This window comes from Aspergillus saccharolyticus, assembly GCF_003184585.1.
Source record: "Aspergillus saccharolyticus JOP 1030-1 unplaced genomic scaffold BP01scaffold_7, whole genome shotgun sequence".
Lineage (NCBI taxonomy): Eukaryota > Fungi > Ascomycota > Eurotiomycetes > Eurotiales > Aspergillaceae > Aspergillus > Aspergillus saccharolyticus.
This window is the reverse complement of record NW_020290617.1, coordinates 76,355-99,678: the sequence shown is the minus strand read 5'-3', so window position 1 is coordinate 99,678 and position 23,324 is coordinate 76,355. Positions and strand designations below refer to the sequence as shown.

Genomic DNA, 23,324 nt, shown 5'->3' with positions numbered 1-23,324 from the left:
AGCGCTCAAAAGTGCTCCCAAAAAAAAAAGGAAAAAAAAAAAAAAAAAAAAAAAAAAAAAAAAAAAAAAAAAAAAAAAAAAAAAAAAAAAAAAAAAAAAAAGAAACACACAAGACAAGTACGCAAGTAGGCAGGGAATAGGAATAGACCAGACCAGACTGCCTGATACGTATCCACTTCAGACCTGCCTTGCATTTAACAAAAGGACGAGGAAAGCGGATAAGGAATCCGGCGGCAGCTGAATCCCAGCGACAAGCGAACGGATGAATTGCAATGAGTCCGGAATATCTGGTCTCCACTTCCCGCCGACAAGTTGCTAGCTACTAAGGTAATGATGAGGTGCGCACAGCAGCATTAGCTAGTCTCACTGTCGGGGGAACCAGTAATCAACATCGATCGCTGGTCCAACAAGTACCATGAGCCTTGTCTCCGTACAGTGAATCAAATGCCTGAATCCCAGGTTCGACCTTGTACTTGGCTGATTCTCAACTTATGAGACTTCCCATGGTGTTGGAACTGACTTCATACTCAGGATGCTGGTGGCCTGCAGAAACTATGGAGTAATGTGATGAGCCGAATACTAGCAGGAAAAAGTGCCCTCAAAACTGATAAATCCTCATTCTTCATGGATCCTGCCATCACAGCAAAGTGAATTGAGAGAAATGAAGCAACACCCCGGCCCATCAGGGATAGAAGAAGTCCCAATTGATCCATCGACTGCACTACACGCAGATAGTCTTGAGCTCACAAGCTCGAAATGCCGAATGCATGGTATAGTTAACCCATTCGGCTTATACATGAATTCTTTTCACTTTGGGCCAGAGAGAAGTGAATTGATAGGCTGATTAATCCGCAGTTGTCACTCCCAAGTCCTTGACAAGGTTCCAGCCCGTCAGGGCCCCGTGGCACCGCCCGGGCTTCCTGCAAGTGATTTGCTGTTCTTGCTGCAGAAGCAGTTCACCGATCCTTACCAGCATAAGATTGGCAGATCTAGAGGCTGTATCATTGTTGCTCTTGCTCCCTCCTGGTCGGTCCATGGCTGTTACACATGGCGTTCCTTACGTATTGTTGCCTACGGTCATCTCGGAAGTGCTGTAGTTGGGCCGCTTTAATGCGATTTGCATAAGTCCTCGGAGCACGGCTGCACCTTTCATGAAATCTCGTTTGCAGACGGCTCTCAATGACTGCCTATGATTGAAGGGCTTATCAACCATGCTTGACGTATCCAGGTTGCGCTACGACCCACAGTGGGCTATGCTGAGATGATTGACATCCGTAGCCTGGAGATCGTCCCTCCGGTCAGCTTAAGATGATCAGGCCCAATGAGGTGGTCCTGAATCTCACCCCCCCATGTTACCGAGAAGCCAAGCCGGCAGCGTTAGCAAGAAGTAAGTCAGAGTTCATTCGCTCTCTCCCATACTTAGTGTAGATGCAGGAATTATAGGCAAGCATGGCCCTGCGATCTTTGGAAGCTTCATGATCTGTGATTGATGCCCAATGACGTAGCTGAAACACTCTCCTGGCCGCCTCCCCTTCGCTATGGCCGGATGTGAAGGGCATGAGTCCGTCGCCCAGGGGATGTGGATTTATTATTGAAAGGACTGCGCAGCAGGGTCGGAAGGAATACAACAGGTTTCGTCGTGGACCACTCAGAAGTCGACTCTGAGGGATGATCCGGGAGTTATTGATGACCTGTCTGCTCTGCTGCCTGCGAACAACCGACGGACGAGACTTTCCCATCCAGGGCTTCCGACCAATCCTGATCTTGAGACGGAGCAGCCCAGTCGACTCGTGTCTGGTGTCAGTCAAAGCCACACTCGTCGTTCCTATTACACTCACCCGGCTGGCCAAGGATGCGGTCCGCAAGTTTAACTGAAGACAGTCAGCCGGATAACCAACGGGGATCAGCAGATAGGTTAACATCATAACTACTTACCTTACTGTAGGAGAAGTCGTAACTTCCCGCAAGTGGACTGATATGTGGGTAGTTCCGCTCTTGAGTTATGACCCTTATCCGGCTGACACCCGCTCTAGCGGGAAGAGATGAGGGGAAGGTCAACAATATGGGGGAAAAAAGGCATTGAGAAATGGGGATTGGAAATGGGGACAGAGAGAGGAGGGGGGAGGGAAGGTCCCGGCCAGCCAGGAGACCGGATGAGAAGGTGATTGAAAGCATGTTTTCTCTGCCCGCATGCATGCACGACATCGTAATTCGGGATAATTCTGCTCTCTGAGTGGAAGAAAGTGCGCTCGTCCGCCCCATTTGCCGCCGCGAACTAGACGAGGGGCTTGTTTTAGCTTTCGCTGGTAGATAGACCCCGATAGTTGTAGTTATCTTGCCGGTCCCCCGTTTGAGGTTGATGATAGAGACTAAGTTAGATCAACAGATAGGCAGGGAATCTATGGTCGGTAGGGCGTCACCCGCAGGGCATATAAAACGAAATAAGCGCAGGAAATCATCACAGCATTCAGCTGAAGAAATTAAGATTTATTGTGTGTATTCTACTGGTACAGTACTCCATACCTACTTTTTGTTCTTCGTAGGTCTCTTTTCTGTGGAAGCCATCTTCTCTGCTCCCATCGGCTTATCCGCATACTCGAGTCTCAACTGGTACATGACTCAGTACGTTTCCGATCCATAGCGATGGTTGCGCTGGACTTGCTTCATCTTTCCACTTTTCTCGATCAAGGTTGAAAGGACGAGATCGAACCCGCCGATTGACGTCTGCAGACTGCTCTACCAGAAAAACATGTCAGTAGGACACATAGATGTCAGAGTGGCGACACATTCGACCCATCCACTTTAGCACAAACGACTACTGTGTTCGTCGTTAAGATAGGCCGAATATGAAAGGCGGAAATCCTTCTGAGGCCCATTTTCCAGTTATTGATTGCCAGGTACAAATGGGTCGGTAAATGTCAAGGATTACTGCTGGCATACAGGGTGTATGAAGCGGGATTGATACAGTACATGTAGTATTAGTATCAAATACTTACCGCCTCTTGTTGTGCCCACATTCTCGGTCGGTACCTGCCCTGTACTTCCGTCAAGCCTGACCGACAGCTAGTGCTGGCGGGTCTCTAGCAAGTTCCCCCTCAAGGCTGTTGAGCTAGGCGAAGCACGTACTCTCGGGGACCTCCACCGTCCCAAAGTGACGGCGCCCATTTTCAAAGCGCCCGGTTCTCCTGCATCTTCCCCATTCCCCATCCCCCATCCCAGGGCTAGTTGCCTCTAGTGATCTCACTAGCTTAATGGCTAGTGGAGGATGAATCCGTCTAGGTATCACCTGTACTCGACTGTACAGTATATCTCAACCTGAATTGTTTTACAGAGACCAAAAGGATTTCGATGCCCACTGCATCACGAAGCTGTTTGAAACATTGCCCCAATGATAACCGCAGCGATCAAACCCAAGTCGGGGGATGGAGAATCCCATTCCTTCGACAGTAAAGATAATAATCAGGTGTTGCTCTCAACATATCCAGAAAGAGCCAGGAGGGCACTTAATGCCATTGGTGGCTTCTACCTCGGATTCCGAGGGAGAACAAGATCCCGGAGCCTTGGTAGGAACTTGGAAGCTCATGGGAACATGGTGACTGTCCTCACGAGCCCAGATGGACCCTTTTTTCATAGTATCGTCTCTCTGACAGCATGTCTACATCAGCAACTAAATTGGAACAGCTTTTCCGCTTTCGAGGCCTTCCGTCTCCCCCGAGACCCATGGTGGCGCTCTACGGGGTACTTTTGACCGATGCGGACTAGATCAGTGCAGCTAGACTACTTACTCACTCTCCTCATCCCAAGCAAAAGTCCCAGACAGGTATACCTGCATGTACTGTATTTACAGTGCGCCTGGCTGTGGAGGGGATTGTGTGTATCGAGGTATCCACCATGACTTGATTCAGAGGATCTTCAATCAATCGGGCGTGGGACTTTAGAAGTCTCGAGGAAGTACGGAGGAGGCAGTCTACACAGGATTGAGGTCTACTTAGTCTGGTGGAGAACTAGGATCCACGTATAACTGCGTGGCCAGGGGGCCCAAAGGGGAATTGCTAAACAGAAAAGAAAATAAAATGGATTAAACTGAGGGGATCCTGATGATGCTGTATGTATGCTGTATGTATACTGTATGTACGCTGTATGTACGCTGTGCGTTGGTTGTAGGTATGTATATGTATGTGTGCGTCTGTGTGTATGTATGAAGGTATGTATCACTGGATGTAGGCAGGTATTCATGCATGTATGCACAGTATGTACTATGTCGGTAAAGAAGTAGGAGCACCTCAGTGGGCTACAATTGAATAATGCTGCTTGCTCTTATTCTCTGTCTCCCTCTATTATCATCCTTTCTACAGCTGCGCGGGCTGCCTGTGCGTCACTCTTGTTGTGTGTTCCCACTATTTTATTTTAATTCCATTTTACTTCTGCTTGCTTTTTTGTTAACCCAAATTTTGATTTATTTTTCCCAACTAAAATAAATCTTGTCTTACATGATACGGATACTTTGACCCAAGATCCTCGCCCTCTTCTTCCCCATCCCATCTCTCTGGGTTCCTCTATGCTCTAAACCCACTGAATGAGACTAAAAAAATCCATGGGTCCCACATCCCCCGATTGCTGCTGTTAGTCTGTTACTACGGCTGGTCCTTAGGTTCTCCATCCAAGCATTGCCATTCAATTCACACCGCCGAATTACTTCTCTTTCTGTTGTCGACAGCTTGCTTATGCTTGTGCTGGAAGGCAGATCCGTCCCGTTGGCAATCACCAAATAAATAAAACGGGAGATTATTTAGGATTAGTACCTTACCCTACTACCATCACCACCACCATCACCATTATTAGCTGTTGATTCCCTTGTGCTTCGAGCCTGGCTTCCTCTTTTCTTCTCTTTCCCACTCTTTGCCTTTTTTGCAAACTCGTCTTCTCAGGGCTTGCCTGCTCGAATCTTCTCTTCTGTCCGCTGTGTCTAAACTCTGGTTACTCTGCTCAGCTAAACGGATACTTGGATATCTTCGCTTGACTCTTATTGCCTTTACCTCCCTCATTATAATTGAGATAATTCCGCGACTTTTGGCGGCAAGTGGGTAAAAATCTTGCTGGTCCCAAGATATACCACCGTAGTGTTGTCCAGTGACGCTATTTATATCATTTCCACGGATACGAGCAAGAAGAACCAGAAGGATTGGTTGGGTGTATAGGAATTTCTACTGTTCACCTTGTGCCTTTGCCCGCTGCCCGTGTCCTTTTACCACCCAACCCAGCCTATACCCTCCCTGCCTTTTTGCCCTATTCTTGGGCTCTCAAACACCCATTACTGTCACCGTGGCTACCTTAGGACTCAGTGTGTTGGCCGGCCTCCCATACTCCAACCCGGTGCATTCTTCGTCCCAATATCATTCGCTGCCTGGTTTCCCTCTCGCCCAACCAACCGGCTCCCACTCTCAGGCTCCTCTTCGTCGATCTCCAGCTCACCTGGGGAGAGGAGGAGCCCCGCAATGTGCTGGATCATCTCAACACTCGTCCCCAAGAGATTTGGAGCACATGTCGCCCCCAGTGTCTGCTCCTTCAACAAGTGATGCTCGTTCATCCGAGAGCCGCAATGCGCTCGAGCGAAAAAGACCTCGCCCGGACGATGACTCGGATGCCTCTGAGCATATTCGTTTGCGGCCTCTTTCCTGGCAATCGTCCGACCCGTTGGGGTATGCTTTGAACTCGACTACACAGCCCCGTCCCATTGGCGTGGAATCGATCCTTAATCTCCCTTCCAAGGTACCGGCCATCAAATCTGAGAACAGTCGAGAGGGTTATGGGGAAGGGCTGTCGACTGCATCCGCTCCCCATCTACAACACACTCGACATCCGTCTTCGCCGACGGTGCATCTACCATCGTCTTCTTCCCATCCTGCGAAGCGGCTTTCCTCCCCGGGGCTCAGGAACCACCACCCCCTCATAGCCCCTGCCTCGCCATCGGCTCGGTTTGCTCCTCCCACCGGTAGTTATGGCTTGAAACCTGGCCCCGTCCGGTCTCCGCTCTCTCAGTCTTCACGCCTGAGCTCGCATTCGAGAGACCCTAGCTCTCCCCAGTTCGTTGACTCTGGTCCCGGACACCCTGTGTCGACATCCCCACACACAGCCTCCGCCCCGGTTCTGGCTCCAGTCTCAGTGCAACCGACCCCAGCTTTCCACAACCGCCAGGCGAGTGGCAACCACACTCCCCATTCGAGTTCCCAGGAAACGAGTCCGACGACACCGGTATCTACCTATAGTCATTACGGCCGGTCCTCCCCAGCAATAGCAGCAGCTCCACCCCCGCATGCTTCTCCGTTTGGGAGCACCTATGCGACAGGAGAATTGGCGAGTCGGATACCGTCCGCCTTGGGAGTTCCGCAATCTGGTGACGAAGCGGCCGAGCCACCACCGCCGGGCAAAATTCTCTGCTATCTCGATGTGAAATCGGGCTCCTCTCAGCAGGCAGAGAAGCGCAAAGCCAACAGTGACGCCTCGAGGCGATTTCGCAACCGCAAGAGAAATGAACTGCAAATGGAACAGAAGATCACAGCGCAGCAGGAAGATCTCAGGAAGCAGTCAGAAGCCCTGCAGAGGAGAGAACAAGAGATACGGGCTTTAATTCAGGAGCGAGACTTCTACCACGCCGAGCGAGATTTCTTCCGCGACCATTGTACGCGTTTGATACCTACCGGGCAAATGCCTACAAGGCCAGCATCCCCACAGTTATTTCGCCCGTCTTTCGTCCCGGCGCCGAATCAGGACCCACACGCAGGCTGGCATGGACCAGAGACAACTCGCAACAGCTTGGGATCCGCCCCTGGCACCATAGGACCTCTACCAGACTCGCCCTTGTCGTCGGTGCGGCCGCCCGTCACATGGCCTACCTCTTCGACCTCTTATGCCACGATGCACGCAGAGCGAAGCATTGTGCCCGCCGGGAACTCGTCAAAAGAACTGTCTCACTTGTCTGGAACATGGCCACGCACTTCGTGATGATCGCCTCGCGGGTTTCCACCGCCACCGAACATTTGGCCTGCATTTTATCGGTACATTATGGAGTATACTGGAGCAGTTTTATGAAGTCGTCTGCTTCTGCTGGATAAATTGCTACACTACTTGGTGGGATCCATTTGTCTTTTGAGTATTTCGGACAATTTCATCGCTTGAAACGGAGTCTCTTTATTTTGGGTGGGAGTGTACTGTACGAGAAGTAAAAGGGTACGAATGATTTACATGCTGGCGGGGTTTAGAACTTTGATTGATAGCAATGGAAAAGAAGGTGGCAATCTGTATGTATCTTTTGTCGCATGTGAGCTGGACGAGGATAGACAGCGGAGTAGATCGATGTTCTAGCCTTCATTGACAACACTCTTTGCTCTTTTCCCTTCTTTGTCGGCCATTTTTCTTGTTTGTTTGTTTACACGTGGGAGGCCTACTGAAGCCTAGTGGGACTGTGGAGATCGCATATGTGACACTATCTCGCTGGCCGTCCGCCTGGCGATCATGTTGTGGCACCTCAGGCTGTGCCATGGTTCCAATGCCACAACCGAAGAGACTGTTCCCGTAGTAGATGGCTGGGACTTGTTTAGACTACTCATATCTGCTATATTCGTGGATGTTTGGTCTATATGAGGTAGTACGCACTGTGAACTTCCAAGACGCTGAATAGATAAGAAGCATTCTGCGTCCATTGTCTCCCCTGGAGTAGAGCGGGAAGGTTGCACGACCAAAGTGCAGTTGCATGCAAGCAAATGCAACGGAAGCACGAGTCAACGGACGATAGATCATACAATTGTAGTCTTGTACAAACCGTCTCACGGTAATTGTAAAAATGCAAGCACATTTGTGGCATCTCTCCGGAGTATCTGAGAGCACTTCGTGCCATTGACACCTAAGAAATCTGGCATGCAATCCGTCCAAGTCCTCAGGCATCCAAGCTGGCTTAGTACCCAATTAGGAGAAGAGAATTCCCCCACGTGGACAACATGACAATTGGACGAGACGGGATCCACGGTAACCCATTCACCCTCGTATACTACTAACTAACGGCCTCTTCCGCTCCACAACTAATCTCAGAGTCACTACTACCTCTTAGATCATCCCATATTCTACTGTTAGACAATCCTTCAGAATAATCTCTTTTCTTGCACGTGGGCTTTTTCTTTTAGCCCCCAACTGCTACTGCACACTAGCTTTCTAGCTCCGAGTGGTGTCTCACACTAAACAGCTATGGAAGCTCCCCGGTCAAAATGAAGGGACTATATGAAGAAACCCAGCTCCCTGGAGCTAGGCTTTTTCAACTGCCAATTCCAAGAAAATCTGCGATTGTGGTCACAATGGTCGTGATTTCCACTCTTCTCTCGCTCTACCTGCTTTCAGGGTATGTGAATTAAACCCCAATACTGCATGTGTGCCTACTCCCTTCCCATCCCTCGCATACTCAACTCACAACGTCCCTTGGTAGAGCGTCTGCCGGTCCGGTGGCACGATCCTCCAAGCAGAATGCCTCAGCTTGCGATAGCGTCAACCAGGGCTATAACTGCTTCTCCGAGATCTCGCATCTTTGGGGCCAGTACTCCCCTTACTTCTCTGTCGAGGAAGAGTCTGCCTCTTCCGCCATCCCGGAGGGCTGCCACGTCACCTTCGCACAAGTGCTCTCCCGCCATGGTGCCCGGTATCCTACCGCATCCAAGTCCGCGAAGTACGCCAAGGTGATTGCGAAGATCCAGGCTGATGCGACGGCCTACAAGGGGAATGCGGCCTTCTTGAAGACCTACAATTACACTCTGGGGTCGGACGATCTGACTGCCTTTGGAGTGCAGCAGATGGTCGACTCAGGGATCAAGTTCTACCAACGCTATGAGTCTCTGGCGAAGGAACAAACTCCCTTTGTCCGCGCATCGGGATCAAGTCGCGTGATTGAATCCGGTCAGAAATTCATTCAAGGCTTTCAGAACACGAAGCTCAATGATTCTCGGGCCCTGCCGGGTCAACTCGCTGCTTCTATCAATGTGGTGATTTCCGAGAGCGCCAACGCGAACAACTCGCTCGACCCCGGTACCTGCACGGTCTTCGAGAACAGTGAGCTGGGCGATGATGTTGTCGCCAACTTTACAGACATCTTCACGCCGCCCATCCTGAAAAGGCTCGAAGAGGACCTCCCGGGAGTGAATCTCACCGCAAAAGAGGTCGTCTACCTCATGGACATGTGCTCCTTTGACACTATCGCCCAGTCCAACCCCGAGAGTCAGCTCTCCTCTTTCTGCAACCTCTTTACCCATGCGGAATGGGAGCAATACAATTACCTCCGTTCCTTGGAAAAGTATTACGGGTACGGTGCTGGCAACCCTCTCGGCCCGAGTCGGGGAATTGGTTTCACCAACGAACTGATTGCGCGTTTGACTCGGACCCCTGTTCATGACGAGACCAGCACCAATCGCACTTTGGACTCGAGCCCTGCTACGTTTCCTCTGAACTATACCCTCTACGCGGACTTTACGCATGATAACGGATTGATTCCCATTTTCTTCGCCCTGGGCCTGTACAACGGCACCAAGCCCTTGTCCAAGACCCAGGTGGAGTCCATGGAGGAGACGGATGGGTTCTCCGCGGCGTGGACGGTGCCGTTTGGTGCACGAGCCTACGTTGAGATGATGCAGTGTGAGGCCCAGCCCGAGCCTCTTGTGCGCGTGCTAGTCAATGATCGCGTGGTGCCTCTTCACGGCTGTGCTGTTGACAAGCAAGGACGGTGCAAGCGGGATGATTTTGTGCGAGGATTGAGCTTTGCTAGGTCAGGTGGAAATTGGGACGAGTGTTTTGCGTGATGTCCGCGTCAGTCTTTACTTATGCATAACAAAAACAATGCCAAAAGTTTCAGGTGGGTGGGAAGTCACTTGCTCTTGCACGAAACGTTTAGCCATAACGCTAGCAGACAGTAAAAGCTATGGAAAGGTGATCCTTCGGTAAGATGCTGAGCCACATAGCATGTGTATCTCTGTCAGTTGCACCTGACATTAAAACTCATCTGCTCATTCGAGCTTTACTATCCTGCTTCTGTCCTCATGAATTCGAAAGGACTTCCAGCCAGAGTTTCTTGATAATTTGCCAATGCCCCAACAACTTGAACTTTGTAATCAGATCAATGAAATGTCCGCCCCTTGAGCCACCAATCGTTGTTCGAGGTCTTGACTCATAGCCAAGAACTTGGCATCGACGTCCTTCATCGGGGGCCTGATGCTGCTTTCATCTGTCTCTCCTACCCGGTTTCTATACCACAACCGGTGATAGCCTTCTCCATCGTCATTGACACTGGGGATAGTTTCTGGAAGCACTCGTTTGATGGTATACGACCTTGATCTCACCATACGGAATTGTCAACCGCAGATACGCACAGCCAACATGAACCACTCGCCTTACTACAAACCGACCGACGAGAAAAGCCGTCCCGGGCGTCTGCTTACTTCGTTTTTCCTAAGATAACAAGGACAAACCGCCTGGACAATACCAGTAAACGTCAACAGATGAACCGTAAAGAATGTATAGTATATACAAAATCAACGCCCTAAACCCCACCCGGCAAACCAGGAGTTATTCAAAGACTAAGGTATCTACTCATGCCTCCTTTCCGCCTCAACAACCTCACTGCTGCTGCTGCTGCTCTGCGCAACCAACAACCCCTGATCGTGCTTCACCCGGCCATCCCCGCCGACCAACCGCTTCGGCTTCTGATTCCCGAACGCTAGAGACAGTCGCAGTCAGTGCATACTCAATCCCTCACTCCACTAGGGAGCAAGCGGGGGGTACTCCAAATTGAAACAGGCAAATACATACTCCGCTCATAAAGGATGTAAGAAGTATACATGAGGATGGGCAGTGCCACGATCGTCGAAAGCCACCTGTACGCACCCATCAGCAATCCAACCATCCCATTCCATTCCATACATTCCCATCCTCACAACAACCAACAACCGACTACGGTCCTATTCTAGGGAGGAAAGAAGGATATGCCGGGGGGGCCGTGAGCACAAGTGAGGTAGACACTGCTAGCAGATCCCAATACAACCCCCTCAAGCACTCACTCACTGGGGAGGAAACACAACATAGCAGGGGATAAAACTCACTTCCTCGCCGCGGCTTTGTACTCCTTGGTTTGCCGGATATCGTGGACGGGGAGGGGTTGCGAGCGAGGGCCTCGACCGGCCACGCCTACGCCTGCTCCTCCTGCTCCCACCCTCGCGTTCGCAGCAGCAGTGACTACACGAGGTGCGCGCAGATGAGCGTCTGGAAGGACGCGTTTAGTTTGAGGGGAGCCTTTTTGGGGCGTCGTGGTGGTAGTGGTGGGTTTGGTGGGCATGACTGGGTTTTTCTTTGCCCTTGTCTCTGGATTTGAGATCACGAAGAAAGAAGGGTAAGGGGGTGGATTAATTGGTTTGGTGGTTGATAGTCAATTCGGAATAGCAGTATTAGTCGGGTGAAGTAGATCGATGATGATACAGTACAAATCGCTGGCGGTTGTTGGGTGGAGGGAGGGAGATCCCGGAGTGGGAAAAAGTCCGCTGTTGAGGTCGGGCGGAGGCCTTGTGGCCTGAGGCTAATTTATACTCCTCCTACTCTTTCTTTCTCTCGGATCAGATGAGATCGAACTCATTAATTAGGGTTGCAATTCAACTATCTCGTATTCATATTGTGATTATCGAGCTCTCATCATACTGTAGGATTATGCTTCTGCCCTGCTGGACGAGTTCTTCACTTCGCCCAAACAATCCTCCCAATCCCAGTCAGGTTAATAGTACATACACAACATAAAAAGGAACCCCCCGGGAAAATGTCCTGACCAAATCAACCTGCAGTACATGAAATGGACCCATTTTGCCTCTCGGACTTACAATCCTTAGCTCCGAGAGAAAACCGAACCCGCAATACCAGTACAGATGCAAAGCGTAGGGGCGAAAAGGACAATGACTCGGTAAAAGCTGCTTCCTACTCCCAGAAAGAAAATGGGGGAAATATGCCTTCTTCCATCCCATGTCAATCCCTCCTAAACAATCATTAATGAAAGAAAAAACACACAAGTACAGTCGCTATGCTCAGCTAATTCGCAAAGGTGATAGGAAAAGAGTAAGGCAAGGGGAAAAGAAACAGTGAGCAAAACAAACGTTGCTCCTCACTCAAAAGTAACGCTGCTCGACATGGGCTGTTCGAATACCTCCCTTCTGACATCTGACTCAGTTCTCGCTGCTTCTCCAGATTCTGTTTCGTGTTCGAAAAATCCGGCCGCCTTCGCTGGGTGGCCATCGCATTCCCACTTCATCTTCTACCACTCTTATCGTCTCGTTTCGTCCCCTTCCGTCGGTTCATAGTCATTCGTCGATCGGGTCGTTCGAACCCTGCTCTTCAAAATAGTATCCTTCCTCTGTCAGCCAGACCGTACTGCTCAGCAGACCACCGCCACCCTAGGCAGCAGGCTCCTTCTTGCGGGCGTTGGCGCGACGAGCCCTCTGTTCGGCATGATTCTGGAACTCCGCCATCAAGGCGGCTGCGGCTCGTCGCCGTGGCCGACCTCCAGGAGTAGTGCCCAAGGCTGTAGAACTGGCGTCGTTGGCAGGAGTCGCGGCCTGAGAGCCGGAGGCGGGTGAAGGCGCAGGTGCAGTGGTGTTCGTCTCCCCGCCCCCAGGCGTGGCCGGACTCGCCGTCGACTTGGCCGGGGTTGAGTCGGGATCGCGGCGCAGGCCAGACAGCTTCAGAAGCTTGGTGGGCCGGTTCTGGGGGGTGTCGCTGCTGGTAGTGCCGTTCATTTCAGGCGCTGCCTCTGTCTCGGAACGGGTGCGCTTCTTGGATCCTCCTTCATTGGGTGAGCTGGGCTCCTTCGCCGCTGCAGCTGCAGCCGCTGCCCCCTTCAGAGTCAATTTGATGCGCAGAGTCTTGGGCTGGTCCCCCGCGGCTGGAGGAGTGTCCTCCTTTCGACGGCGTTTGGCGGCTTGGGCTGCCTCGGTTGGTTGCTCAGCAGCGCGGCGCCGCTTGCGCGGAGCTGGGCCCTTGGGTTCCACCCCAGCGCCGGATCTCTCCTGGTCACTCGAAGTCTTGTCATGCTGCGCAATCAGGGCGTGAATATAGGCCGATGGCATGTATCGGTCGACCTCGATGCCGCGTTTGCGCGCTTCCTCGCGGGCCTTGATCTTGGCTCGTTCCTCCAAGACATCCTCATAGGTAAAGGGCATGTTCCTGGCGCGGGGGATGTTTCTCTCCCCCATGAGAGGAGGGAAGCCGAAGATGCGGTCTTTTTCCAGCTGCTCCCGCGAAATGAGGCGGACGGGAGGCAGCGGCAGCTTGTCATCGCCGTACGTGTTGTTGGGCCGATACCATTCGTACCCGCGGCCAACATACACCAGTTCTTCGCCGAACTGGTTAAGTCGGCCTGTGTAGGTGAAGCCGTCTGCGTCAGTCCACTCCTTCGACTGGTCGGCTGGGGAGGTTGGCTTACTGGCCCCTCCCGCCTCTTCCTCGGTCTTCGCCTCAGTCGCCGGCTGCTGCTCAGTTGCCGCAGCCCGCCTTGTCGTTCGACCCCGTTTCTCTGTCTTTGATGCATCGGAGAGCTGCTTCTCGGCCTTTTCCTTCTTGGCCTTTTCTTTTTCGGCCTGCTCTCTCTCGGCCGTTTCTTTCTCAGCCTGTTCCTTGTCGGCCTTCTCTTTCTCAATCTTCTCTCTCTCGGCCTTCTCTTTCGCTGCCTTCTCTTTCGCTGCCTTTTCCTTCTCTGCGTTGCGCTTCCCAACCTTGCGCTGGTCCGAGTTCCGCTTCTCTTCACGCTCCTGGTTGCCGTTCACCTTCTCTCCTTCCGTCTTCTCCCCGTTCGCTGTCTCGTCCATCTCCATTCCGCCGGTCTCATGCTCCGCTATCTCCTTCGATCCGTTGACCGGCTCTGGAGTCGCTGTCGCTGTCGCTGTCGCCTTCTCCTTCTCAATTTCTTTCTCCGTCTCCTTCTCACGCTGCGCCTGCTCGAGGCGCAGCTTCTCCCTCTCCGCCTGGTCAATGTCATACGCTCCGCGAAGCTCGGCCAGCAACTGCTCCGCATCGGCCGCCGGCTCGAATTCCGGCGCCAGGGCGGAGTTGGCCATCTCAAAGATGCGAATGCCCAAGGCCACCGCGTCCCACTCGAGCGGCGGACCCTTGGGCCCGTCGGGCCGCGCGGAAGCCGAGCGCGGGGGCCGGCGGAAGCGGCGCTCGGACTCGATCGACTCCATGGCCTTGATGGTGGGCTTGCGCAGGCGGGTGGAGATGCGGTTGCCGACCGAGGTGGCCGTGGTCAGGCTGCCCGTCGGCGAGCCGGGGGTCTCGGTGGTTCCGTCCAGGCCGAAATGGCTGCGGTACATATCGGCATCGTACTCGAAGTCGAAGCTGTCGCCGTACGGAATCGCTCCGGGGGTGTTGTTGTTGTTGTCATCCGGCAGCAAGGGAGTCCCGAAGCCCCCGAGGATCTTGTTGTCGGAGACCGGAGTGGCGGATTCAATGCTCTCGGCGATCTCCCGGCCAATCGGCAACGCGGGGGTCGAGGACTCTGCGCCCGAGGAAAAGTCGCTAACTTTATGGTTGGTTTGTGCCATGTTCTTGTGGTTGGTGTCCGGCGCTGAGCTCCGAGTGCCCGCCTCAACACGCGAGCGACGGCTACTGCTGCGCTGCGGCCGGGCGCTTCCCTTCTGGGAGGCGTGCGAAAGCACGGACTTGGCCTGACCCATTTTGGATGATGTGGTGGGGGTGGATCGTGGTTCGGTTGCGGTGGATGGGGTTTGTCCCGTGGCGGGATTCAGCCGACTGGATGTCGCGGGATTTTTGGTAGGTTTGCGGTCGGCACGCCGCGCTCGGCTGGTGGAGTTTCGCGGGGTGGAAGGGCGAGATGATGCCGCAGGGGTTTGAGGATCGGATATGCTGTTATCCGGCGTGCTGGCGGGGGCGAGGTGGGCGGGTGTCGGTTCAGTCTTGATCTGAGCTGGGGGTTTCGCGGATTTCGAATTGCGATCCTTACGAGCACTGCCCGGCGTCGAGGCCATACGAGGGGAAGAGGCGGAGGTGGACGAGGCACGCGGTGTTGCGGAAGCAGAGGAAGTAACACGCGGGGTTACAGTAGCGGTGGGGAGCGTAGTGGTCGCCAGAGAATGCCGCTTGGACTGAGGTTTCTTCAGGAGAAAGTGATGCAAAGTCGACTGCGACTGTTCCGGACGCGACTTGGCCTGCGCAGTGGCGGGTTCACTGGGAGATTCGGTGTTGGTGTTGGGAGTCAGTTCAGCGTTCGTGTTGACAGCCTTTCGGTTGCGGTCTCGCCTCTTGGGGAGATTCTCCGTGGGTTGGGGAGAGTCAAGGGACCCCGGAGTCTCCACCGACTCCTCCTCCTTTCCTTGCGGGGTTTGCGCCGTCTGATTGACAGACCGTTGCGTCTTGCGCCGTTTCGCTGACGGTAGAGATTCGTCAAAGGAGGTGGTCACAGGCGTGGGTGGGAGAGAGTAAGAGGATTGTGAGTGAGTGGATTCAGGTTCCCGGGTGGTTTTACGTGATGCCCGAGATGAACTCCGTCGCGTCTCACGCTGAAAAGCTAGGGTAAGCACGGGTTTCAGGAGAGAAGTGAGAGCACAAGCTAGACATACAGGTGTTGAGTCGAGAGAAAACGCGGCGGGAGAACCGAGTTCCCTTGCCAATGAAGCCCTACTCACCACTGCGCGATTCATCGGATTAGCTTCACCTTCAAATGAGTGAATGAAATCCCAGCCCTATAAGTCACACGGTTGGTCGGAGAGTGACATTTCACCACCACATCCATCATCTGACCGTTTTCTTACTTTTTGAAAGATGAAATCTGTTTGTCTGGTCCCCCGATAGATTCCCCCAACACACACTCCTTCCGTTGTGCTTCTGTGCACTGAAACGTTTCTCGTTGACACCCCTCCGGGTTCTGCCCTATGTTCTCACCAGCACTACTTTCACGGAACAAGCGGCACAACCGGTTCAAGGGAAACGGCACTCTCTTCGCAGGTAGGACGGATACAATCGAGGACGTAGAGACTGGCCTGCAGCGATGATCGGTCGTTGTCAGTTTCACTGTAAGAAGAAAAGGCCGAGGCGCAGACAGAAGCAGGAGTGGGCGAACCCTCGCCTTCGGGGAGGGAAACGCTGGCTGACCACCACTTCCCAACTCAGCCCTGGCCACAACCCGCTCCCTATATCCAACCCTGCAGAGATCAAGACCCCCTACCTAAGCTGTATATACACGTCACATGCAGTGATAGCTATCCCGAATATGTCCAGAGACAGCGGGTTGCGATCGAAAACCCGCGTGATCGGTCGGTTGGGCGGAGGGCCGGAACGTCAAGGCGAACTGCAAGCGCAGGGGGGATGTGTGGAGGTGGGTGAATTTGCGGTCGCGGAACTAAGGAAGAGGGGTCAAAGACATGGTGCACAGAGTCAAGAAACGACTTCTTGAGTCGATCGAGGTACTGCGATTTAGCGATACTAGCGAGTTTAGGATACTTCGGAGGAGAGAGCGCGGTTGGAGAGGGAGGAGGTGGAGGGGAGGGTTTAGAAATGTTAAGCAGCAGTTTGGCAGAGCAAAGCAAAGCAAAGCAAAGAAGCAGCACCAGCACCGGCACCAGCAACAGCAGCAAAAGCAGGGCCTGAACAACTTCTGCCATTCAAGACGGCCGGGAAATTAGGGCTTGCGCAGAGGCAGGCAGGCGGTCAGTACTTTTCATCTGAATCTTATTACATACAGTACGTATCATAACTACTGTGTACTCACTCCCGTAGTTTGATGCCCGCCCGGGCGCTTATCTTAGCGCAGTTTTACCGCTTTAGGCCAACTACAAACTACCACCACAGTAATAATCTCCGCCCGCCCGCAACCCCCCGGACCGCATTCTTCTTCTCTTCTCTCAATTCCGTGACTGCCAGCTTTCTTTCTCTCTGCAGTTTGTCTCTTTCGGTGGATTCTTCGCTCCCTCTATTCACCATGCAGCTGTGGCACTCTCTTCTCCAGCTGTCTGTGCTGGCCTCAACGGCTCTGCCGACCGCTGCTGCTGCTTCCGCGTGGGGATACACTGATGCCACCGTGTCAGTTCACACCAAAGGCGCCGGGGTCGGCGCCAGCTTCAAAAAAGTGTAAGTACCAGTGTTGCTTAGACAACTCCCCCAAAAGAAACCCTTACTGAACTCCGTGATTCATTGACAGGATTCCCGACAACAAAGCTCTCTCCAAGCCAGTCTCCCTCGGATCCGCCGACACTTTGAAGGTGACCTTGACAGCCCAGGAAGGCCGTACCGCCAAACGCGCGCACCAAGTCTTTCTCTTCCTTCAAGACCCTGAGACCGGATTGGATATTGCATACCCCTTCAGCGTGAAGGAGAATGGCAAATCTCGAATTGAGTTGGTCCGTAGCTTTGTGCAGCTCCGGATGCGATGATGAAACACAGCTGACGTGGACTCTAGACCCAGAAAGATCTGCCCGTCCAATTTCTCTCTGTCTCCGAACCCCTCGATGCGCGACTCCTGATCGGATCCTTTGGCGAGGCCGACGCTTACGATGGAACTGCTTTCAAGCTGACGGTGGCCCGCAACCCCAACGAGCCGGTTCCCACCCTCGAGGTGTCCCGCTACGGGAAGCTTCCGGAAATCCACCATATCTTCAAGACGGATGCTCAGAGTCCTCCGTTGGTCATCACCTTGGTCTTCCTCGCTCTGGTGCTCGCGGCGCTTCCTGTCCTTGGCGGAGTCGTAAGTTCTTTTCTTCTTCCTGTGGTGTCGCTACGGCTCTAATTTTTGCCTCCTAGTGGTTGGTTCTCGGTGTCAACCTGAACCACCTTCCTACTGCCTTCAAGTCGGCACCCCTCCCTCACGCTGTCTTCCTCGGCTCGCTCTTTGCCATTCAAGGCATCTTCTTCTTGTACTATACTTCATGGAACCTCTTCCAGGTCCTTCCGGCAGTTGCAGTGGCTGGTACCGTCGCATTTATCAGCGGCAGCCGTGCGCTTGGAGAGGTCCAGGGCAGACGGCTCGCCGGTCTGCGGTAAATCACTGCGTGTGGGTGGGGATGGTCTATGTGCTGGCGAGTATCCGGGGTCGTCTAGTACGGTAAGGGTGTAAAAAGGACCATAGCTCGTACAATTCCGCAACCAATATATCCGTGGGATGAGACCCAGTATGACCATTGAAGCAGTAAAGCCTGTAGGGGCAGTAACTATAGACAGGTTACCTACTAAGTTATCAGGCGTGGCTGACGTCACCCGCGCGGCTAGCGGGTTGATCTCGATCGGGTTAGCCTGACAGATCGGATTCCTCTTGCAGAATAGATCCGCAGTAATGGATGATGGATACGGAGGACCTTCATTCTTCGTTGCAACAACCCACCAAACATCACAACACTTCCCAGCATCATGGGCGCATCCGCCTCCAAACCGGTGAAGTCGGCCGCTGCGGCAGCTTCACGGCGTCAGTACCCTAAACAGCCCGCAACCCCCACACCTCCAAGCTCTTTACCCGCATCAGCGTCGTCGCGAGCGCCGCCACAGCCCCGGGCGAGAGAACCGTCGAAGAGCAGTCCTCGCGCCAGCCCGCAGCCCGTCCAATCCTCCAGTCCAATGATGAACCACACCAAGAAGAACTTATCGGAACAAGTCTCCTTTGAGAAATCCAGCGGTATGGTTCTTTTCTTCAAACCTGCCTTGGTTCCCATTCTCGCTCCAGCCCGCCCTAGTTTTTCTTGCTCTCCCAACCAGTCGCAAAGCTAATCTGTCACGCTCGGAACCCACAGCCATCGATATCGACGGCCGCGACCCGGACTTCGCCGCCTCTCTCCGCAGCATCGGTCCTGTCACCCCGAACCCGACCTTCTCTCCCTCGAGCACCTTCGCCCCTGCGCAACGGTCGTTCGGAGCAGCCGGAGCCCACCACCCTGCGACCGTCTTCCCGCCCGCAGCCAACCCCGCCCTCCTGACCGTCACGGCGCGGCAACAGATCACCCAGGCGGCGGAAGCGGAGACCGACGCCATGGGCCGGCGGGACTTTGCGGGCCGAGAGTTCCTGGATGCCTTCACCATCCGGCAGGTGCTGGCCATGCGGGATCGCCAGGGGCTACCGGCAAGGGAGATTGAGCGGGTGATGCGGTTGAAGAGCGGAGTGGTGGAGCGATTAGGGCCGAAGGGCGTGGTAGGCGAATTAGTTTGAGCTGCGTGCAAATCCAAAAAAGAAGAGAGATCGAGAGGTCGTTGACGGAGAACGTCTGTTTCTCCTACACGAGAAGGACAATTTCGTTCCGTCCGTATAAATTGACCATTGCAATACTGGCGAAGCATGGTAGCATTGCTTTGCCTCGGTATCTGTCAGTAATCAATTTCAATGGCTTTCCTACCAGTCCGAAAGGTTTTAATTATATAGAGTGCATATCTCCGTCTTTGTTTTTCGCCCTTTCTCTCAACCGCCGCATTACTTACTCACGCCGCATTACTTACTCACGAAACTAACTCCCACGTGAGCATTTTCCGCAATGCAATTGTCTCGAGAACAAATCAAGCAGGGAAAAGATCTTCGGTCTTGTGGTGATATTATCTGCAAGGTCTGATCTTTTCGGATCTTTCGCATCCTCAGCCGCAACTTTAACCCAGCTTCCATCTTCTACACCACACACATCTCCGGCAGTCTTCTATTTATATATATCACCCACCCAATGTGTCTATACACCTCCATCCACAGACCTTCCACCCACTCAAAACTAAAGCAAAACCTCCCCCCCCGCCATCGTCCCCCCAGTCAACGGCCTCGCAATTATCCCCGCTTCCAGCAAATCCTGCGCCAACCGCACAATCAAGCCATCACAGCCCTTCGCCGCGAGGACATCCACCGTCACGGGGAACTTCTCCAGATGATTGGTGATGCTGCTGTATACCTCGACCTCGCCAACGGGGAGGACAAAGTCCGGCACCTCCGCCATGTTGGAGATGCGACTGCTGCTCCAACCCAGCGGGGCGCCGGGGAGGGAGCGGTAGACATTGCGCGCCGTCTCCGGGCCGGCCGAGCCCACGTATACCATCAGCGACGAGGAGCACTGGTCCGGGTGGTCGGCGGGGCCGAGGTAGTGCTCCGTCATCCACTCCATGAAGATGGTTTTGTTCGTGATGGCCTCGTCCAGGGCGGAGTCGGGGTATGCGCTGGACCAGTTCCAGCGCGAGATGGGGACGGGGTCGACGAAGGGGAGGCGGCCATCGTGTTTGGCTGAGATGGAGGAGGAGGAGGTTGTTAGTGGTGGTGAGTAAGCAGTTCAGATAGAGGGGTTTGGTTGCTATTCTGCGCGATTTTGCGCCGCGGGGGGCGTCGGGGATACACGAGAGATGCTTACCTGCATAGTCCGCATAAAAGGGATCCCGGACGAGCGATATCTGCTGCTTGCTGATCAACATGGGATAAGTGAGGTTCAGCAGAGTCGGAAGGGTGACATCCGACGGAGCCGCGGCCGGTGGGTGGGAAGTCCAGTCCGCCGTCAAGTTCACCGGCGTGGCGGTGGTGTTGAGGAACGATGCCAGCTGCTGCTGGAACGCCAGCAGCATCGCGTCGCTGGCGCTGTCGTTCGTCGTGGGGAAGCTCAGGGTGTACAGCGTGCTGGGGTAGCGGACAGACTTGCCGCGGAAAGAGGAGTAGTTGGTGCGGTACAGCGCCTGGTTGGCCGTGTCCCAGAGGTAGGGATCGCGCGTGAGAAAGCCCGCCGTGTCGAGGACGGGGGACAGCGACATGACGTGATCGAGCGCCACGAGGCCGTGCGAGGGACGCGAGCCAAAGACCCCCTGAACCTCGGCCGGCCCGCGGATGGAGCCGCCCGTGTCGCTGCCCAGGGCTAGATCGAGCCAGTCGTACGAGGCGATCGAGGCTCCCGCCCCCGACGACGAGGACGATGGGTCCTGATAACCGTCCCCGCGGGGGTTGAAGGGGGCGTGGAAGTCGACCCAGTCGGCCGTGGCGGTCTCGCCGTTGGCGAACTGCGAGGGCTTCTGCAGGCCGACGATGATGCCTCCGGCCTCGATGATCCGCGAGACGGCGGTGCCGGTGACGTTGTTCTCGCCGTACAGATGGTACCATGCCCGGTTGCCGTTGCTCTGCCGAACCCCGGCGAGGCTGTAGATGTCCTTGATGCCCACACGGACGCCGGCCAGCGGTTTGTCCTCGGTGGGCGTGTAGTAGAGCCGCGAGGGCACGCCAATGGTCGCGGATGCCACCCCCGCGATCTGGGCTGACAGGGTTTGAAACGTCCCATCGGGCTTCTGCAGCAGGGGCTGGTTGAAGGCCCCGGCAAAGTCACTGTACAGTCGATAAACGGGATACAGCTTGCCGGTGGTCTGTTCGATAAAGTACGGACCCGAGGGGACCGCACTGGATTCGAGGGGAAGCACGACACTCGTCTGGCCCTGTCGGAACGAGGTCACGTTGCCAATGCTACTCTGGCGCTGACCGCGGACGAACACGGCGTCGAGAAATGCATCCGTGAACACGTCGTCCTTGGTCGACCATGTGGAGAAGAGCGGCGATAGCGTGGACAGTTCCGTCGTGTCTTCCTGCACGACAGTCACGGGGGCAAACCCGTTGACGCTCGGGACGTGGGACAGCCAGGCGGAGGGCACAGTCACGTTTCCCGAGGCATATGGCGAGATGAAATAGTCGATGTCTTGGAGCGTCACGGACATGCCGGTGGACACCAGCCGGGCTGCCGCTGAGCCGATCAGGCCCCACAGGCATGGCGTGGACAAACTGAATGGGGGAAAACGAGCCATTGCAGGGAGATCCGGACACAGCCGGTGAAAATACAACGATGAGGGACTACACTTGATTTAGGGTTCAAGGCTCTAATCTTATAAGGGGCGCCTCCATCGCGGCATTCCATTCCGCCAAGTCAACCCCAACCCCGCCGGGAATGAGGGTATCTATGCTCTGATGCTGGCCCCACCGCATCCACTCTGCTGCGCAAAAAGTGGACTGATTGGTGAATCATCAGGATGCGAGTCCTCGTGGGGATATCGACAGACAGCCTAAGTATGTAGGTGCAAGCAAGAACAGCTCAATCTTATCAGTCGCTGGGTTGATAATCTGGATAAGATGATAAGATGCAGCTCGATGATTGGCTGCATAGAGGGATACACCGGACCGCGCCTCTTCGCTTAGGGATTGACTGGGCCGAGGGTTCAACAGACTCATCCAAGAAGAGTATAGATGCAAATGATCTCGGCCCGGTATCTGGCGCTCTCCTCACTCGTCCTCTTGATTCATTGTCGGGGTCGTCCACGGATTCAGCATGTGGAATCAACTCATCAACACTCGAGGCTTGGAAGTATCTCACGCTCTTTGAAGCAAAGTAGAGCGTTGACTTGGTCGTCATGATCCTGGCGCTTGCCTCTCTCGTAGCCCCGGATTAGCACATACTCCAGCTTCGGGGGGCAGGTGATCCACCAGCTGCAAGCAGTTTCTCTGGGTTGGTCGATGCTTTTCGCCATGTATAGCAGGGTCTTGAGCTCATTATGCTCTGCTTCCGACCATTTACCATACACATTGAAATCCGGCTTCATCTCCTCGTCGTCATCTCCCCAGAACTCACTGGTCTGGGCCTCGAAGTCTACATCAAGAAACTCCACGGTCTCTCTGTGCAACAGGAGCGTCTGGAGGAGCGTCTGAGGGCTCTGGATCGGCTCGCCATTGAGACACGCCCTGCCCTCTAGAGCGAAAGCGCGGTCGAGGTTTCTGCGGGGAGGCACTGTTGGGTCTATCGGGGTTGGGATCATGAGGATGGATATACTTTAGATAGTGCGGTGGCATTGTACAGTAGCGGTTGCAGTGATTGCTGGTCTACGTAGGCAGCGATTCGATGTGGTGGTGCCTGGCAGAGGAGATTGGGATATATCAAGACCCTGAGTCAGGAGCAACTGGTGTTGATCGTCCTGACCAGGTAAACGTAAGTTAGCAAGTTGTAAGGACAATCTGTCGGGAAAGACATTCTCCTGTAGGGAGTCAGGATTTGTGCATGGCAAAGGCAAAAAAGAAATCTCCCCGACTGGGAGTCGAACCCAGGTCTCCCGCGCTTGTTCTCGGCTGAGATTGACAAGCGGAAATCATGACCGTTAGACCATCGAGGATTGTTGATGTCATGACCACATAAATATGTTATACATTCTAGTTGCATATGCAAGATGCAGTGGATAAGTTTCTGGTTTATGCCTCCAGATGAGACATTAGCTTGTGATTGGGACTTGGAGATAGAGTCTGTGAAATATTCGTGATTACGTTTAATGTCATTTGAGGACCC

General features: G+C 53.9%; 9 protein-coding genes and 1 non-coding gene across 10 annotated transcripts; 5 read left to right on the top strand and 5 right to left on the bottom strand.

Moving 5' to 3' along the window:
* Positions 1-5,541: 5,541 nt before the first annotated feature.
* Positions 5,542-7,112, top strand: BP01DRAFT_380549 (uncharacterized protein; the record flags this gene model as incomplete). The annotated part of the gene is made up of 2 exons (XM_025577230.1): positions 5,542-6,679; positions 6,733-7,112. The coding sequence occupies 2 exons, from the start codon at positions 5,542-5,544 to the stop codon at positions 7,110-7,112; spliced, it is 1,518 nt and encodes a 505-aa protein (XP_025433309.1).
* Positions 7,113-8,055: 943 nt separating this feature from the next.
* On the top strand, positions 8,056-9,895 carry BP01DRAFT_354522 (histidine phosphatase family protein). The gene is made up of 2 exons (XM_025574447.1): positions 8,056-8,389; positions 8,474-9,895. The coding sequence occupies exons 1-2, from the start codon at positions 8,346-8,348 to the stop codon at positions 9,831-9,833; spliced, it is 1,404 nt and encodes a 467-aa protein (XP_025433308.1). The 5' UTR covers positions 8,056-8,345; the 3' UTR covers positions 9,834-9,895.
* Positions 9,896-10,526: 631 nt separating this feature from the next.
* Positions 10,527-11,523, bottom strand: BP01DRAFT_354521 (uncharacterized protein). Its single transcript, XM_025574446.1, has 3 exons — positions 11,130-11,523; positions 10,840-10,904; positions 10,527-10,747 (listed from the first exon to the last, which is right to left on the bottom strand). The coding sequence occupies exons 1-3, from the start codon at positions 11,360-11,362 to the stop codon at positions 10,617-10,619; spliced, it is 429 nt and encodes a 142-aa protein (XP_025433307.1). The 5' UTR covers positions 11,363-11,523; the 3' UTR covers positions 10,527-10,616.
* Positions 11,524-12,248: 725 nt separating this feature from the next.
* BP01DRAFT_213371 (putative GPI-anchored cell surface glycoprotein) lies at positions 12,249-16,034 on the bottom strand. The gene is made up of 3 exons (XM_025571092.1): positions 15,834-16,034; positions 15,642-15,709; positions 12,249-15,581 (listed from the first exon to the last, which is right to left on the bottom strand). Coding segments are annotated over exons 1-3 (3,189 nt in total). The 5' UTR covers positions 15,835-16,034; the 3' UTR covers positions 12,249-12,461.
* BP01DRAFT_213378 (uncharacterized protein) lies at positions 15,952-16,622 on the top strand. Its single transcript, XM_025571093.1, has one exon. It carries the CDS (start codon positions 16,070-16,072, stop codon positions 16,472-16,474), a length of 405 nt encoding a protein of 134 aa, XP_025433305.1. The 5' UTR covers positions 15,952-16,069; the 3' UTR covers positions 16,475-16,622.
* Positions 16,623-16,883: 261 nt separating this feature from the next.
* Positions 16,884-18,186, top strand: BP01DRAFT_354520 (putative oligosaccharyltransferase subunit ribophorin II). The gene is made up of 4 exons (XM_025574445.1): positions 16,884-17,148; positions 17,219-17,417; positions 17,477-17,761; positions 17,818-18,186. Exons 1-4 carry the CDS (start codon positions 17,000-17,002, stop codon positions 18,055-18,057), a joined length of 873 nt encoding a protein of 290 aa, XP_025433304.1. The 5' UTR covers positions 16,884-16,999; the 3' UTR covers positions 18,058-18,186.
* A 197-nt stretch (positions 18,187-18,383) lies between these two features.
* Positions 18,384-19,357, top strand: BP01DRAFT_421656 (uncharacterized protein). Its single transcript, XM_025579523.1, has 2 exons — positions 18,384-18,682; positions 18,798-19,357. The coding sequence occupies exons 1-2, from the start codon at positions 18,421-18,423 to the stop codon at positions 19,208-19,210; spliced, it is 675 nt and encodes a 224-aa protein (XP_025433303.1). The 5' UTR covers positions 18,384-18,420; the 3' UTR covers positions 19,211-19,357.
* A 397-nt stretch (positions 19,358-19,754) lies between these two features.
* On the bottom strand, positions 19,755-22,104 carry BP01DRAFT_335745 (glutamyl-tRNA(Gln) amidotransferase, subunit A; the record flags this gene model as incomplete). The annotated part of the gene is made up of 2 exons (XM_025573212.1): positions 20,379-22,104; positions 19,755-20,254 (listed from the first exon to the last, which is right to left on the bottom strand). Exons 1-2 carry the CDS (start codon positions 21,799-21,801, stop codon positions 19,755-19,757), a joined length of 1,923 nt encoding a protein of 640 aa, XP_025433302.1. The 5' UTR covers positions 21,802-22,104.
* A 203-nt stretch (positions 22,105-22,307) lies between these two features.
* BP01DRAFT_389871 (uncharacterized protein) lies at positions 22,308-22,815 on the bottom strand. Its single transcript, XM_025577952.1, has one exon. The coding sequence runs from the start codon at positions 22,801-22,803 to the stop codon at positions 22,336-22,338; it is 468 nt and encodes a 155-aa protein (XP_025433301.1). The 5' UTR covers positions 22,804-22,815; the 3' UTR covers positions 22,308-22,335.
* A 249-nt stretch (positions 22,816-23,064) lies between these two features.
* BP01DRAFT_t75 lies at positions 23,065-23,154 on the bottom strand. Its single transcript has one exon. It is a non-coding gene; the product is annotated as a tRNA-Asp (tRNA).
* Positions 23,155-23,324: the final 170 nt, after the last annotated feature.

Bases quoted from the DNA above. Each gene is read 5' to 3' on its own strand.
- BP01DRAFT_421656 (XM_025579523.1), top strand. From the start codon at position 18,421: ATGGGCGCATCCGCCTCCAAACCGGTGAAGTCGGCCGCTGCGGCAGCT. The intron at 18,683-18,797 runs GTATGGTTCTTT...CGGAACCCACAG, and splicing joins CTCCTTTGAGAAATCCAGCG to CCATCGATATCGACGGCCGC.
- BP01DRAFT_354521 (XM_025574446.1), bottom strand. From the start codon at position 11,362: ATGCCCACCAAACCCACCACTACCACCACGACGCCCCAAAAAGGCTCC. The intron at 10,905-11,129 runs GTGAGTTTTATC...GGGTGCGTACAG, and splicing joins TACAAAGCCGCGGCGAGGAA to GTGGCTTTCGACGATCGTGG. The intron at 10,748-10,839 runs GTATGTATTTGC...GACTGTCTCTAG, and splicing joins TTACATCCTTTATGAGCGGA to CGTTCGGGAATCAGAAGCCG.
- BP01DRAFT_354520 (XM_025574445.1), top strand. From the start codon at position 17,000: ATGCAGCTGTGGCACTCTCTTCTCCAGCTGTCTGTGCTGGCCTCAACG. The intron at 17,418-17,476 runs GTCCGTAGCTTT...CGTGGACTCTAG, and splicing joins GCAAATCTCGAATTGAGTTG to ACCCAGAAAGATCTGCCCGT. The intron at 17,762-17,817 runs GTAAGTTCTTTT...TTTGCCTCCTAG, and splicing joins TTCCTGTCCTTGGCGGAGTC to TGGTTGGTTCTCGGTGTCAA.
- BP01DRAFT_213371 (XM_025571092.1), bottom strand. The intron at 15,582-15,641 runs GTATGTCTAGCT...CTAGCTTTTCAG, and splicing joins TTTCTCTCGACTCAACACCT to CGTGAGACGCGACGGAGTTC.
- BP01DRAFT_389871 (XM_025577952.1), bottom strand. From the start codon at position 22,803: ATGATCCCAACCCCGATAGACCCAACAGTGCCTCCCCGCAGAAACCTC.
- BP01DRAFT_213378 (XM_025571093.1), top strand. From the start codon at position 16,070: ATGATCGGTCGTTGTCAGTTTCACTGTAAGAAGAAAAGGCCGAGGCGC.
- BP01DRAFT_354522 (XM_025574447.1), top strand. From the start codon at position 8,346: ATGGTCGTGATTTCCACTCTTCTCTCGCTCTACCTGCTTTCAGG. The intron at 8,390-8,473 runs GTATGTGAATTA...GTCCCTTGGTAG, and splicing joins TCGCTCTACCTGCTTTCAGG to AGCGTCTGCCGGTCCGGTGG.